This window comes from Siniperca chuatsi, linkage group LG16 (assembly GCF_020085105.1).
Source record: "Siniperca chuatsi isolate FFG_IHB_CAS linkage group LG16, ASM2008510v1, whole genome shotgun sequence".
Taxonomy (NCBI): domain Eukaryota; kingdom Metazoa; phylum Chordata; class Actinopteri; order Centrarchiformes; family Sinipercidae; genus Siniperca; species Siniperca chuatsi.
In genome coordinates this window covers 6908860-6925714 of record NC_058057.1, presented here as the reverse complement: position 1 = coordinate 6925714, position 16855 = coordinate 6908860, and the positions used below count along the sequence as shown (strand labels likewise).

The 16855-nt window shown below is 40.1% G+C and overlaps 2 protein-coding genes across 13 annotated transcripts in view; one reads left to right on the top strand and one right to left on the bottom strand.

Moving 5' to 3' along the window:
* Positions 1-3463, top strand: part of LOC122863663 (kinesin-like protein KIF13B) — a 43996-nt gene extending 40533 nt beyond the window's left edge. For all 8 annotated transcript variants that reach the window (XM_044170356.1, XM_044170354.1, XM_044170352.1 and 5 more), the window contains 2 exons: positions 337-1735; positions 1867-3463. In XM_044170356.1, coding sequence (XP_044026291.1) covers positions 337-1735; positions 1867-2123 — 1656 coding nt within the window. In that variant the 3' untranslated portion in view covers positions 2124-3463. The remainder of the gene's footprint in view (positions 1-336; positions 1736-1866) is intronic.
* Positions 3464-3526: 63 nt separating this feature from the next.
* The window catches only part of hmbox1b (homeobox containing 1 b), a 25302-nt gene continuing 11973 nt past the window's right edge, over positions 3527-16855 (bottom strand). For 3 of the 5 annotated variants that reach the window (XM_044170363.1, XM_044170364.1, XM_044170361.1), the window contains exons 5-10: positions 13453-13606; positions 13125-13207; positions 12340-12435; positions 10707-10801; positions 9785-9868; positions 3527-8156 (exon numbers count right to left, since the gene is read on the bottom strand). In XM_044170363.1, the coding sequence (XP_044026298.1) occupies positions 8013-8156; positions 9785-9868; positions 10707-10801; positions 12340-12435; positions 13125-13207; positions 13453-13606 (656 nt within the window). In that variant the 3' untranslated portion in view covers positions 3527-8012. The remainder of the gene's footprint in view (positions 8157-9784; positions 9869-10706; positions 10802-12339; positions 12436-13124; positions 13208-13452; positions 13607-16855) is intronic. The other 2 variants (XM_044170365.1, XM_044170362.1) reach the window with 1 other exon arrangement.

Sequence of the window (16855 nt, the reverse complement as noted above, 5' to 3'; positions counted from 1 at the left end):
CTAAAAGACTACGCATAATGTGGAAGAGGTCACTTGTAATGATGAACCCACAACGAACTATCAAACTCAGCTGTTTTTTTGCGTTTTTTAGCACATTGTTTTGGTTTTACGTCCCACAACTTTACTGTTTTGGTTCACTCTCAAGGCACTCATCAACATTGTTTTTAGCAGCAGAAAGCAGCTTTACTAAGTGAAAAAGCTCAGATAAACCGACTGTACGCTTCATGGCCAGCACCAAACATATATATAATATGCTGACAACATTTCAGACAGGGATTGAGCCTTTTGCTGTATTTTGAGTTGCAAATACCTTTGTTGCCATGGTTTCCCTCTTAGGTTCTCATTGAGGAAATCATTCCTCCTGACCTCCAAACAGAGAGCCCCAGATCCGTGCCCCTCCCACCGCCAATCATCCCAGAGACAGAAGACTCCACCCCCAGCCCGGTGAGCGAAGCATCAAGCGGATACATTTCGACTAGCATATCTACAGCTACTCTGTCAGACGTCTACACACTGAGCTGGGACCTGCCTCCATTATCTGGCAGCAGAGGCGACAGCTTTGAGGCAGTGCCAGATGAAGAGGAAGAGGACAATAAAGTGACACAATCTGACACTTATCCTGAAGCTTTTCTTGTGGACCAATCAGAGCCTCAGGAGTCATTGCTGGTTTTGGACAATAACGCAGCTGAAGAAAGGACTGACTCGCCACCATCCAAACTTGACTATACTCCATCAGATTCAAACCTGAGTCAGCAAGAACCAAATCAGTCTCCATCAGTCCAGTTGAAGGAGCAAGGAGAGCCCGATTCAGTTGCAGAATCAGACTTGCCATGCCAGACCAAACAAAAGCAAGACTCAACAATTGACCATATTGGATCAGAACAATTAGACAGTTCGGAGCCACTTAAAGATTCATTGTTAGTACAAGAGAATGGAATCAAACAGACAGAATTTTCAGAAACAGACCACTCAAAACCAGAAACCCGACTGACAGAAGAACTCAAGCTAGCTGCCACAGACAAGACAGAAGCTGAACTTTCACTCCACTACGAAACACAGTGGCCTGAACAAGGTCAAAGTCAGTCTGAAACAGTCGTCCCACAGCCACAGCAGCCCAAACAAGACCAAATAACCTTCGACAGTGCTCAAGATCCAGCTCCAGACCTGATCTCAGTTGTGTCTGAAGTCTTGCTTCCAGCTCCCGCCCCATCTGGAGATCTGGTTCTTCTAGTTTCATCCGAGGAACAAACCACTTCTGAGGACTCAAACCCAAATGGCACCTCCATCCCAACTTTATCCTCAACCACAGATGAAGTCCAAGAAGAAGCACCTGCATTTACAAAAGCCACCACACCACCAGCTCCTTCTCTGTCCAGTGTTCAGCCTTCCAAACCTGACACCTCAGTAGCAAACCCCTTCAAGATCCAAAAAGTGAAGTTTTCAGACCTCAAGTCCTTTCAGCGTATTCTGGGTGAGGAGGAGGATAAGCCTGCGCAGGTGGACCGGGCCAGCAGCCTTGGGACAGGACTTAACCTCTCTGTGCCGATGGAAAGCCTGGAAATTATTTCTGACTCTGAGGAAGGAGATGCAGTTGCTACTACAGTTCTTCCTGACTGGTTGAAAGAAGGGGAGTTCGTGACTGTGGGAACCAACAAGAGCGGCACCGTCCGTTATGTTGGACCCACAGATTTTGCAGAGGGTACCTGGGTGGGAGTGGAACTGGAGGTACCAGCAGGTGAGTAGAAAAAGGCCCAATCCTGTTGGTATTTGATGCATTTTAGTTGACCTTATTGCATTCTTCACCTACATTATACTTAGTTCTATTGCCACTCACAATCTCAAACGAACCATTCTGTCTTTAACCAGGAAAGAATGATGGTTCAGTGGGTGGCAAGCACTACTTCCACTGTAACCCTGGTTACGGCGTGCTGGTAAAGCCAGACAGGGTGAGCCGGGGTGGCGCCAAGCGCCGTCGCCAACAGCAGCAGCAAAAGCGTCGTAGTGCCAACCTGTCTGGATCCAGCCCGAACCTGGCAGCCCTTACCGCTCTGGCCAAAGGTGAAGGTGGTGCAGCATCAACCAGTCGCAGCAGAGGAGAGAACCGCAAGTCATGGAACACTTGAGAGGCTCAGTGCCTGCTAAATGGCTAATTGCTGGACACCCACCGATTACCCACATGCAGCAGCTGGTTGATGTGATTATAGGTTAAGCTCTCACAAAGAGTGACAATATAGTGTTTATTTGGGCAGATTTCTTGGGACAAGATGAGTCACTCCACGCTCCTCTGTTGGGAGAGGGGACTGTTTCACCCATCAGATATTCACCTAATGTACTTAGTAATTGAAAAATATTGAATGTTTTTTTGTTTTTAGCATTTCTGCTTTATTGTGTGATAGTGATAGCTGGAGAGAGACAGGAAAGGCAGGGGGGAGAGAATGAGAGAGGGGATGACATGCAGCAAAGGGCCACGGGCTGAAGTTGAACCCGGGCTGTTGCGGTAAGGACTCAGCCTTGCTACATAGGGCGTGCACTCTACCAAGTGAACTACCAGGGCACCCCGTATTGAATGTTTTTATCAGAAAATGTATCAGTTTTTAGGTATGTAGATGCAAATAACCATTTACCTGTAATTAATTTTAAGTGGTGGATGTCTCATTTTGGAATCGATTTATTCCAGTGACATTAGATTACAATCAAAGGACTTTCAATATGTTATGCCACTTGCCAGGCAAAAGTATATTTGCATATGGGGTTAAATGTTGTCTAAAGTCCACTGGATTACTGTACACTGTGAAAAAGCTTACGCAACACCTTCATGTGCTCATATTTCTACTTTAGCTGCATGCAGCTGCATGTTTGGATCGACTTCCAAGTGTCGTAAATTGCTTTATACCTATTGGTATTGTTTGATTGGACTGTTTATTATTGTGGCTTGAAATATTATGACTACCACTCAGCAAATGTGCCTTAGTGATACACCACCAAATTCTGTGCTGCTGGTAGGTTGAACAATGTTTAACTCGAGCTTGTTTTAGCTCTTGAATGTGTTTTAGGAAAAAACTTGCACTCACTTTTCTGTTAAACTACTGAATTTTTATTTTTTAAATCAGCTTCATCTGCATGCAAGTGTGTCAAGATTGATTGGAAGTGACTTCATTTTAATGAGATTATGTGTGGCAGTTTTTTTAGAATGTCTTTTTTTCACTAGCAAGTTTTGCATTCTACTGTGTGTATGGGAACCTGTTGATTTGTACATAAGGATACTTGAGGGATTTTATTGGTTGTAATGCATTTAGTATTAATTTCTTTTCAGGTAAATAAGATTTTATACTTCTATATATTCAAGTTGATAATTTTGACTGCCTGAATGCATATTTATTTAAAGATAAAGACATGATATTGATAATGAAAAGCAAAATCAACTTTTTATATTGCTAAATAAATTTCATTCTGCTCTCGTCAACCAATGTATGATGATTCTGTGTGCAGATATTTGTAACCAACAAGATAGTAAACTCCAAAGAAGTCTCATTGATATAGCTTTATTCTCTTGTACATTATATATATATCATACTAAAATAAACACAAGTTAAAAAATGAACAAAGAAACTGTACAAAAAATGTATATATACTACATCTTAATTACAGAACAGTCTACTGTCCAAAAAAGGCACTAAATTCTGAAATGGGCAATACAGTAATTTTGAACATAACTAGATTTGAGATTGATACAACAGCATTCAGTCCTCTTTTTCAGAGCTATATTGGGATGAAGTGGATGGTGTTTTCACTGGGGACACAGAAGGACATGTTGACCCTGACACACCACAAGAGGACACCCCTTCAGAGTAAGCACTACCACTGGAGTACACACGACATTAGGTGGGGAAAGCCTGATTAATGTTTCCAGTTTTCTCTTGGAAAAGCACAGAATCTTTACTTCTTGAGCACCTGAGGGTTCTTTCTTCCATCCCATAAACATTTCTGTCAAGCTTGAACGCTCACATAAAATACTGCAGGCTTAAAACTTGTACTTGCTAATTGGGCCATGGCCTCTCTCAAACGCTAAGGCAATTCATTTAAAAGTGTCTTATAGTGAGAGAATGATCTCTAAATGCACTCTTTATAGTCTTTTCCTTCCACGCATGACTTATTTCACTATTTCTTACATACATTATTCTTTGTATGGAGAGAGAATTTCAAATAATGTTCTATCAACATAGTGCTAGTCAATTCTTAAAACTTTTAAACTTAAACTAGTTTTTGGTCAAAGTTTTGGGTGTCAGTAGCCAAACATACAGTGGGTTAGCCCCTTGGTTCCATCTCTGCCATTTTCCGAAGTACTTAAGTTCTTTTACAGTGCCAGATATGGAACACATTTCACCAAAATGCATAATCCAAACACAATTTTATTGTGTTTCTAATAACTTCAATAGTATGGCAATATAACAAGATGGAACTCGGCATTATATTGTCATACAAACCTAAATGCAGTCTATCTAGTAATAAAAAAGGTAATTGTAGTTGTCATTATAAATGTAACTTTCTCTAAGCCATATTTTATGAGTTATGCGCTTGTTCACAAGAGGCAGGTCGATGTTAAAATGATAGATTTCACTATGGAGTTTGGTCTGGTGTTATTTTAGGAGAGAACAGCACATGGGGATTTCATTTGAAATGATATGGTGTGCGACACATTTGTACTGAAATGTTTTTTCACACCAGCCCCATAATATTATATTGGACGTTTGCCATTTCAAACAAAGGCTCAGGGGAGGGAAGGTTACATTTTCAGCTTAGTCAACAGCCACTCTTATTTTAAATAAGGTGCGTCATCGTTCATCTTTCACAAAATAGCTTACTACCTCAGACACAAACGGGGAGACTGTTGATCAGTCAAATAAGGGATGATACAAAAAACAGTTTAAATGATAACATAAAAATAAGTCAGGAGAAATTAAAGCATGATTAATTTAACAATAAAAGTATGTTTCATTTCAAAACATATGTCATTCTTTTTTTGTACATTACCATAAAAAAATGAGTATAAATACATATTGTTTTTATCTTTCAACCCTTTCTTTTTGAAACACAGGTCCCAGTACTGAGTCACTGTATTCACAGCTTCGTACACACAGAAGCAATAGATTTAAATAGAGCTTTACTAGACTAGAGCCCAAGGCTGGGAGCTATTCTACAAGCAGGAGCCAGATACCAGTTTACATCACCAATGTCCATATCAGACTATTTAAAATATGAGGAATTACCTGAGATTTCTGTCTCAGAGTTCCTGTCCAACTGCTTTGTTTAATCCTGCTTTGTAGAATGTTTTCCCAGTTCTCCAAAACCATCGCTAAGGCAGGGGCTCCTTTAAAGCAATAGTTTTGACATTCTGGGAAATATGCTCACTTGCTGAGAGTTAAATTAGAAAATCGATACCACTCTCGTGTCTGTGCGCTAAATATGAAGCTACAGCAAGGAGTCCAAGGATGAAAACATCACTAATTAACACTTTATATTTTGCATAAAAGTGTAAAAAAAAGTTTGTTTTTTAAAGGGCACAGGAAGTCACTGTGCCCGGCCAAAAAATAGTTTCAGCATGTAACCATACATAAAACCACAACTTTTCATTTTTAAACTTCATTTTTTGTATGACTTTAATAAAATGGAAATATAACCGGTTGATTAGTGAGCTTTAGAGTTGCTAATGGGCACATTTTTTACCTTTGGACAGAGCCAGGCTAGCTGTATCCCTCTACTTCATGCTAAGCTAACTGTCTCCTGGCTCTAGCTTCATATTAAGCATACAGACATGCGGGTGGTATCACTTCTCATCTAACTTCAGGCAAAAAAGTTAATAAGCCTATTTCCCAAAAAAATCTTATTATTTTAACTTCCTCACCTTAAAAAGGGGCAGATAACCCCAAAATCAAAAATACACATTTTTCCTCTTATCTGCTTTGAGCAGACATCTCTATGGCTGATATCTCAAACTCGGCAACTCACACCAAAACATTCTATATGGATAAATAGCACTACAGAGGAAAAATATGTGTTTTTGATTTGGTGGTCAACTGTCCCTTTAAGGTCAAATTTGAAGATAACAGCCTTAGACTGAAAAAAAAACCCATTAATACTTGACAATTAGTGAGCCCCCAGAAACAGGACCTATACCTTTAAGGAACACAGCACTTTGTCTCTGCTTATGACATTATGATGATCTTCAGTCAAAGATGGTTTTGGAAAAGTTCCAACCAGGGCAAAAAAAAAAAAAAAAAAAAAAAAAAAAAAAAAAGTGGGAAATTATTTCCAAAATCACCACTTTAAATGTCTTTAATTCCCTTCAAAGTGGCGCTTTTACCTTTGAGCCTATATAGCTGAAATAAATGTTTGTTTGTTTTTAAATCCCCTCAGAAATTCTTCTGATATTCTAATCCTTTTCCAGTGTGGATTTAGTCTAATTTGATACCATTGATATTAAAAAATCTTCTGAAAGCACATTCTTTAGGCTATTATAAAGAGGCAGCATCACAGAACAAGTAGTAAATAGCTTAGGGATATTTTATCATTATATATCTGGCTGCTAATACCTATCTTTACTGACACAGGCCTGCTGTAGTGTCAAGCCCACATACGACGCCACACTGGCTCAAGAGGCTTCACGGAGCGTGAGAAACAACCTACGTACGCCAAAGGAGTTAGTAGAAATCGCTTTGGATGAACACCATTTTCTTAGCTTAGCCTCTTAGCTTGTTGCTCATAGCATCTTTTCCTTTGGCATGGATGACAGTTAAAACAAAGCACAATTCCCCTTATTAGATAGCTTAAGTTTGCTTGATAATCACATTGACCCTAAATTAATTCTCATAGCCTCGAGTACTTAACAATAGTGTCACTGGGAAGCTAAATACCAAGGCAATATGATTAAATGTCCAGTTGACATTTGGGATAAAAACAGAGGGAAATGCAGGTGAAAGAACGAAAACCACTGCTTCCGTTGGATATAAACCTTAACTAACATTTTTTATGTGTACTAAAAAGTTTCTTATTGTTCCTTGTTGTCAAGGAAAAAACTTCAAAACCTGCTGTCTACTGCAAAAAGTAAAGGTGTTGTCTGTATGAAATTAAGGCTACTTTCTTTTTAGCTGATTTCTTTGAGGTTTTCATCCAAATGCAGGTCTACTGTAGGAAAACAAAAAGCTATTCCACTGAGGAATGATAACTATAGGGGGTAGAAGACATTGACTGGACACTTCTGTCTGCCGATATTATCCTTTCTGATCGCCTCGGTGCCAGAGAGGGAGAGAAGGAAACTCTCACCATCCATCTTTGCCCAGACAATGGCTGAAGGCTGCTCTTACGATGAAGTGCACAATGAAGAGGGTGAATTTTGAGGGGTATGTAGGTAGAAGGGTAGCACACCATGAGGTGAGTGTGACTGAGAACCATAAGAACCATATATATATGATATATACAGTACACGTTATTTTTCTGAGGTTGACGCTGAGGTGAGATAGACTGAGGAATCGGCTCAGACAACCAGGCTGGAGAGGGAAGGAGAAGGGGAATAAGGTAGGAGAGAGGAAAGAGAAGAGGTATCCTGTGAGGAGTGAGTGTATTCAGGGAAAAGAGGGAAGTTTCTGGGAGACACAATCCCAGACGAGGACCACCGTTTTCGGGGTTAAAGGCCTGGATTGCCCCCTTTTCTTCTTTCCGTGGAGCATTTCCACAGAGATCAGAGGACGCCAGTTGTGTCAATATATTGGGTGGGGTGGGGTGGGGTGGGGTGGGGGTAATTACTGTTTACATGGACTTTGTGGGAGGAGGGAAGCTGAGAGAGAAGGAAAAGCTGGCAGGGGGCGGGCTGAGGGACAGATTCAGAAGGTTTACTAAGTAGCATTATTTTGGTCTCTTTTTTTATAGCCCCCCGTTTCCCACCTTTCCTACTCCTCCTCTTTCTCCTCTCGAATAATTTCTCTCGTCCGCTTCCTCCATCCCAGTTCATGTGCAGTTCATTCGTCCTCCAGGGACTCCGTCTTGATGTCGTTGGGGACCCCTCCGGTTCTTGACAGGGCCAGGATGGTGTGGTTGACGGCAGCCATCTCCACAGCCAGAGAGATGGGGTCCTGGTGCTCGCTGTGCGCTGCGCTGTCATCCTGGGACAGGGAGGGAAAGTGGAAAGACCAAGAACCAACGTCAAGAGATGAAACGGCAAGCATTCAGAATGTGTGCAGTTCAGGAGGGAAAAAAAAGAAATGGCTCATTTTCCACCCGTACTTTAATTTCCTGCTTACTGACCCTTCGCTAAACCCCTCCCCCAAACACCAATTGTCCAATCATAGTGTGATAAACACTCTAATGTAAGCTGTAATCGTTAGCATGTCTGACTAACTAGCTTACTATCCATAGTAGTAACCCAGCGTTACTTCCAGGGAGCACGTTATTTTGTGGGGCTACAGGTTACATTAAAAAATCCCCATTCACAAATAACACATCCACTGTGTAGGAGCTGGTCCTGGGTGGAGTTTAGCGTAATGTTAGCAGCTCTGTTCTGCTCTTTATTGAATTTGGGAAAGTTTACACTACAGGAACCCCAGCTAAACTTGTTACCCAAGATAGTGTAATGTTTGCCAAACTCAACGGTAAGTCCTCATCCTAAAAGCCTTTTCTCCTGTAATGTTATCAGTTAAAACATACTGTTTGAAAATATAAAATAGTTTTGTAAGCTAAACAGCTAAAAAGGCTTATGTTAAGAGTAAAATAAGTCTGATCTTTTTTCTTATTATACCTGAAAACAAGGACCCATCATTTCAAAAATGACTAAAGAGTTTTGATTGATAGATCTGCCACTGTTATCATTGTAAACCTTGACAGGTGTAGCAACAGTAACTGAGGGGGGCGGGGCTCAGCAAACTTGGTTACTATAGAACTAAAGTTTGTAACTCTCAACAGCACAACAGAGTAAAGGGAAACTCAGTGCATTTCAATTCACTTTTATTTATATAACGCCAATTCATAACAGAAGTTATCTCATTGTACTTTTCCTACAGAGCAGGTCTAGACCGTACTCTTTATATTATTTACAGAGACCCAACAAATCCCACCATGAGCAAGCATTTGGCGACAGCGGCAAGGAAAAAAACAAAACAACAAGATAGAACCAGACTCAATGGTGGGCGGTCATCTGGCGCTTCGTGTTTTTTTTGTGTGTGTGAGAGAGAGAGAGAGAGAGAGAGAGAGAGAGAGAGAGAGAGAGAGAGAGAGAGAGAGAGAGAGAGAGAGAGAGAGAGAGAGAGAGAGAGAGAGAGAGAGAGAGAGAGAGAGAGAGAGAGAGAGAGAGAGAGAGAGAGAGAGAGAGAGAGACCTTGTAGGATCTCTCTATGATCCTACAAGGTACTGCTGATTATTTTGGATGTTAAACGCAAGGATAAGCATTAAATCAACATGTGACATGCTGTCTGATTACTGTATACTGACAGCTATTTAAAGAAAATGGAATCAGAGTATAATTGTGGTAAAGGGACCTCTTTTAACCTCTGTCCGATTTGACAATGAGTTTCCCTTGGCCTCTTTTTGGACTGTACTGAAGAGTGATGCTCCCTGCAACCACAGATATGAAGATATGCAGCAACATAATTGATGAAATGCTGATCAGAATAGATTGGCATGATGGCAAAAACAGAAACTATGCCCGAGGTTAAAGAGAACCAGATCCCATTGCCCTAAAAATGTATATGCCGTGTTGTGGTAAACACATTCTGCATGTTTCTGTGTGTGGATGTACCTGTGTTGGCGAGGTGGGCTCCAGTCGATAAAGGCCAAAAGGTCGGCTGAGAGGTCTCTTGTCAAAATAAGGCAGGTCACATGCCTGGAGGAAATAAAATTAGCCATTTAGCTAGCACCTTCCCATTAAATGCTCCGTGTTCATTACTCATTAACTGGCTTGTTTCAGCAGCCTTGACAGGAGGTTTTGCATGTTGTGCAATCAAGAATGAAGCTAGAAGGCTTACACTGAAGCACAATCTTCATCTTTAGGTTTCTACAATAATACATAGAGTTGCTACTCTTCAATAGCTTAGTTTCCATTGGTTATAGCAACAAGGAGAAGAGAGTGAGCTTTTGTTCATTAATGTGCCTTGAGCAACAGTTTTGAGCAACAATTCTTTACAAAATATATTTGGAGACAGATGTGATCAATTCACCTGTAGGAAAACAGCAGTTCAGATGTTAATGCAAATGATAATCATGTCAATTTGTGAACAGTTATGTGCCAGTGAGGCCACAGGGTTCAACTCCAAACAACCACCACAAGCTGCTGATTTCAATTATTAACACAACTTAAACAAAAGAGAGGGAAACTAATTAGTCAAGTCAACTGATGTATTGTTTAGTTGGAATGAAATACATGTAAAATGCATGATCTCATTTGACTAATGACTGGAATACTGAGTGCTGTCAAAGAACAGCGTGTGCCTTTTGCCAAGGGATGGATGTGAATGGTTGGCAAGAGGCTGATCCACAAAAACAAAAGAAAAATATAAATGAATAAATAAAAATCAGACACAGAACAATACAAAATGAAGACATGAAGCTGTAACACAAGGAGAAGTGACCTCTTTCTCTTTAATCAGACCAGTCGTTTACAGTACTGTCTGGAACATAAATCTAGTTTTATGTGTCTTTTGGGATCCTTAATCACTCTCTACCTGCTCTGAGAAGTCGTTCCCATCGATGTCGTCGCTGTTGGAGTGTCCCCCTGGACTCTGGACGTCTATCCCGTGACTCTCCAGGATTGTGGCTTCTTGGAGGAAGAGGATGGATTATTAGATTTACGATGGATCACTGAGAATATCGCTCATTACATACTATAGAACAATGATTTCCAATCAGGGATACATGGAGTAGCTGAACTAATTAAAAAATAAATAATAATTAAATAGAAATTAAGATTTGATTTAAAAATATACATTCAGCGGCCACTTTATTAGGTACACCTGTACAATCCATTGCAATTCAATACAACATCTCTGCCGTAAATTCTACCGTTACAAAGTTTATAATGTTCAGTTTGTGTTGACATTGTCAGAAAAGTGTAAATTCAATTATATGTTTATTACTGAGGTCTTAGTATAATGTAGTCCAGTACAACACCACCTTTTAACTGAGTGGTGTTTCAAATTTGTTTCTCCTTCCCAATTACATACATGAGGGGGGAAGAATATTAGAAACACCTCTGAATATAATACAAACCAGTACAACACCACCACTAACTATGACCTCAATGCTAAAACATATCATTGAATTATCACCTCTATGACAGTGTCATAGAGGCATCATAAAAGTAGACTTTATGGCCGAACAGTTGTAATGGATTGCACTACTAGACTGTACAAGTGTACCTAATAAAGTGGCCACTGAGTGTATACTGACATATTGAGTCAGCTGTAACACCTGAACACGTGTTGCAATTGAGAGTGCATGAAAACTAGTTAGCAAGCAAACACAGAAGTGTAAACAATTAGCTAAAAGTAATGGATAAATGGTTAAAACAGTAAGCTAAAAGTAATGGATAAATGGTTAAAACAGTAAGCTAAAAGTAATGGATAAATGGTTAAAATAGTTAGCTAAAAGTTATGGATAATTGGTTGAAAAAGACAGCTAAAAGTAATGGATAAATGGTTAAAATAGCTAAAAGTAACAAATGGTTGAAATTGATAGGTGAAAGTCATGGATAAACACTTTAGATAGCTACATGTATCGTTAAAATAGCTAGGAAAAGTAATGGGTGAACAGTTGAAATAGTTAGCTTAAAAGGTAAATGGTAAAAAGGCAAAAAAGTAGTGGATAAATGGTTGAAACGTCCAAATGAACACATTTGAAAAATGATGGGTGGTGTTCATTGGACAAAAAAAAAAAAAAAAAGGTTGGGAACCACTGCTGTAGAGGGTTGCAAATTACCACAGACTTTAGCCAAATGATACTGAATCCCTTCAGTAGCTTTATTTGGCTAGCAAGTACTGGAGGTTCTATTTGACAAATCTAATGGCCATCTACAGTAGGTTAATGCATGCGGCAAGAGGAATCTTAATTTCACAGCAGTTATGAAGATACTTTGCCAAAGGTCATAACATATCAGGTGACTGATTAACAATCATCAACCTAATTATAGTGATGGGATGAATTAATGATGAGCCATTCAATGCATAAGAAAAATGTTATAATTGCTGTTATTAAATATGAAATAGTGATGGCAACACAAAGAGATGTAATTAAATGCGCAGTGCACTGCAATCAAAAGTCTCAATGGACATTTGTGGTCCCTCCCCAAAGCCACATTACCAATGTTAGCCCGTCTCTTGATCTCCTTGCGACGGTTGGCAAACCAGTTGTAAACTTTCAGGGAGGTCACCCTCTCCAGATCAGACAGCTTCTTCCCTGAAACAAATCACATGACAATCTGATCACTCAATGCATGTGGTATCATCCACATTCTCACCTGAATCTCTTCCGCTGTCACAATGAAAATTACTTGGGACCCTTTTTTTGTATACATCTGCACCCTCGAGCTGTGAATTACACTCTTGTTTGTGCTTTTATAAACACGATTGTTTCAGAACTGATGGTGATTAAATATCTGTTAAAAGGGAAATAATTTGATTCCATTGCTTAAGGAGCAGATCACACAACAGATGTGACACAGATGTTTGGTCTGCAACATTCAGATCAAGTCCAAGAAACATTAGATCCAAAATGCCCTGGTCACAAAAGAACAGCAGCAAATATTCACATTTCAGAAGCAAAGGGAATTTTTGCCATTATTGCTGAACGATTCTAAAATTGTTGCAGATACATTTTCTGCTGATCGACTAATCAATTAATCAAGTAATTGTTTCAGCTCTGTGAAACCTATGTATGTATAACACATCACATGTATATGGATGTCAAAGATGCACGGCTGACAATTACAAAGGTTGTGTGGCAATTTCCATGGTAATATTCAGAATATTTGCATAATATTACAGAAATACTTGCAAAAATACCAGCAAATGAAGTCATTATCCATTACACATAAAATGTAATAGTCTTAGAATGTGGTACACACATTCCTGGTTTCTGTGGTTTACCTGGTTTCTGAATCACAGCATTGCAGGCATTTGCTATCTCCTCCCGTTTGGCCTCATCTGGGTACTGGTTGTCGTTGAAGTAGCTATAAATAGCAGAAGAGTCACACTGATTAAATTTATTTCACTACACAAGGACGATGTCAACAAACCGGAGTTACTGCTGTTTGTTGTGTATGCGGTACAACCAAGCCAATAGTGAGACTATATGACAAGAGTCACAGGCTCCTTGTCCATTTTCTTGGACAGGTTGCAAGGTTTTCTCAATTCCATGTGGAAATAAGGGAGACGTTATGAAACAAACTTTAATCTACTGCTCCCCACCGCTCACCTCTCCATCACGGCCAGGCACTCTTTTCTCCAAGTGAAGCGACTTCCTCGACGCAGCCGGAAGGTTCCGGGGGCAGTGGTGATGGGGGGAGGGGTTTGCCTCCACTCCATCTCCTCCATAGGTAACGGAGCTGGCCGCATGTTTAGAGTGGCACCTGGGGCGGGAAGCAGCAGAATCAGTGGTTTGTTACAACTGAAGATGGCACATCTGTCAGGAAGAGTTAAGCCACAAACTGTGCCAGTTAAAGTCAAAAAAAAAAAAAAAAAAATGAGTAATAATGTGTGTAGTGGCTGTTTTGACAGACGAACTGGGCAGAGCACACACCAGCCAGAAAAGCCCATCCCTTCATGGAAATGTGTGCGAAAATGCACGTCGCCTTTTGTAAATCTCACAATACATTCTGATTACAAACTCGACTGAATAGTGCTGACAAAGACTGTGCTGCCTCATCTCAAATCATGACCACAGCAGAAAAGAAAAGCACACAAAAAGGTTTAATTTGCACTAAAACTCATAAAACGAGCCACATTACAGCTAAAAGCTTAGATGTATTATGGGGGTCATTCGCTCACCCGCAGTATCATAACCTTATCTGACACGGACAGTGTGAACAAGGACTAACTGGGTCGCCCTGCAACAGTCCAGGTTATCAGAACGGCATGAATGGAGCATCAGTTTTCTCTGCAGCAGTGATGGGAGGCGTGTGCGGGGCTGGGCTGAGCTGGGCCGGGCTCAGTCTGGCCATAAATAGCATAGAGCAGTTTCCACTGCTGTCGGTGTTGGCAGGGCTCCACCAAGGAACATGCCGCAGAGGACAAGGCGTGGGATGTCTGCTGCCTAGCTATAGGTTGATACAGCGCACGCACACGTACACATATCCAAAGCCAGCATGAGGCCTGTTGTTTTTGCTGTTAACCATTTACAGTTAAGTGTGGATTTAAAGGTTGTGTCAGACAACACACTCATCTTTTGACTATGCGTCTTTCTTCACAGCGGGAATAGTAACATTAAAACTACTTGATCAAAAGCCCATCTGCACATGTGATCAGATTTTTCATGAATAAGCAGGGCTGGCGCGTAATAAGGTTTCAGAGCTCTAGACTGAAGACTTGAGACTTGGCCTTGAGTTGGACTTAACACAAAAACTAGAATTACCGCCCCGCGGTTGTAATCCTCCGCCAACCAGTCAAGTTGCAGTTCACATCCATGTCTGGCCAGACTCGTATAACATACGTAGTGAATACTTGAAAGGAAGTGAATGGTTTTGATTTTGATAAGTTTGTACTTCGATTTAACAATTTAGAGACTAGCCACAATTGTAGACCATTTTTCTTACACAAGGATTTAATGAAGGAACAAAACCCACAAAAATTCTAAATATAGGTTGTATATTTCTTAAACTGCTTTACTGTCTGACTGGAATGAATATTATAGGCTATTATATACTACTTGTAGTCTATTTACTATACTATTATATGAAATTATAATGAATATATTAACATTATACAATATTAATATTCTACTAACATTATGCTATTATATTAACATTATACCTTTATTTATTGTTATAATATTATACAAATACACTAATTTATACTAGTTATTCATCCAGGTTGTGAATAGTGCATCTGCAGTGGACAGATGTAGATTTAGCCAGAGCCAGGATGCCATTGTGCCAGTATGTGCTCCTTTTAGCCAGCCTCCTCTTGAGAGCAACACGTTCCCCTGTTTTACTAAAGTTATTGTTATAAATATTGTTCAATAATCTTGTTTACATAAAGTGTGGCGTGGGTTGTGTGGGTGATGCTGGTGTATTGTGTATCCGTCCCTGGTTCAAAAACTAAAAGTCCCACATTCCACAAACTGCAATGCGCCAGTCACAGTTTTAAAAAGCTGTGTGCATGTTTTAAAAGCTGTTTTCAACGGAACCCCCTAAAGGTCACGGTGAGAATTTTTTTTGAGGACTACTTTTGCATTCTCTTGCAATATGCTTTGGGTTACCTCGCAATACTTTTCTGAGCCATATGTCTATTTGTAATGGAAGGTAGTGTGGAGATTCTCAAGTTAATGCATTTAGCATTGTTTATAGACACATCACCTTATTTGATGTCCATTGCAAAGAAGTTATCAGATAGAACATTATCAAACTTCCGGTTAAGAGCTGTATGTATAAGGAACATCAATTATTGCTTCACACTTATAGCAACAGGTCTTCTACGAAAACCTGTTTCAGCACTGAAGGTAACTTTAATTTGTTTGTGCACAGAACAGAGGACCCTGTGCAAAAACGCAAAAAGCTTTCCAACTTGCATTGGTCTGCATTCCTGATGTATCTCTGCACAATGTTGTTTGCTCTTTCTCTGACAGAACCACAGACTCTGTTTGCAGCATTTCAGTCGCCTTCATGTTTGTTGCTTTTTTTTGACTCATACAAATACAACACATTAGCTTTATGAGGTAGAATCAACTGCACATCTGTAATTCCGCCTCTGGAGATGTCTCCTTTTCCTCAGTGAAACCCCTCTGGGGTACAGTACAGTACACAGTAATGAAATGAAACCAACAGCATCCTGCAGGTTACCATTCTGCATTCTTCAGCAGAGATCTCTTTATCTAAGAATTCGTTTAAGTTTACTATCACTAATTACATAACCATGCATGCCTATTGAGCAGTAGTACTATATCAGCATACTTAATGCACAATTCAAAGTAAAATTCAATGAACTGACATACTGTTGCGTTGCGCTGGCAGCAGCGGAGCGGAAATAGACATATGGCTCAGAAGGATTGGAAGAAGAAAAGTACTGAAAGGTAATGCAAACGTATTGCGGGAGAATGCGAAACATACTGCGAGGGAATGCAAAAGTAGTTGCTGTGACCTTTAGGGGACTCCGTAGTTTTCAGTAGTCAAATTTTCAAAAAAAATCTGTTTCAATGTTTTCAAAAGCTTTGTCAATATTCTAAGGCCCAAATCTAGTGTCTAGATATGTCTAGATAGGTCTTAAATTATGGCTAAAAACCTATTTTGAGGTCACAATGACCTTTGACCTTTGAGTCATAAAGTGTCACCTATTCAGTGTCCGACCAAATGTGAAATATGGTCACAATCTCCCCTTCTCTTCCTGAGTTATGGTTTTGAATAATGGCCAAAAAAGTGTTTTTCCAGGACATTTTGATGTCACAGTGAAGTTGACCTTTGACCTTTGGGGTAAAAAATGTCATCGCTTCATCGTTGTATCCCATTAAACATCTGTGTCGTCCTTGTGTCCAAGTGGACGTTTCACATTTGAAGAAATTCGCTCAAGGCGAGTGGCTAGTGGAGATATTGCGTTCATGAGAATGGGACAGACAACCGGGAAACATAATGCCTCTGGCCACGGCTGTCGCCGGCGCAGTGACATCA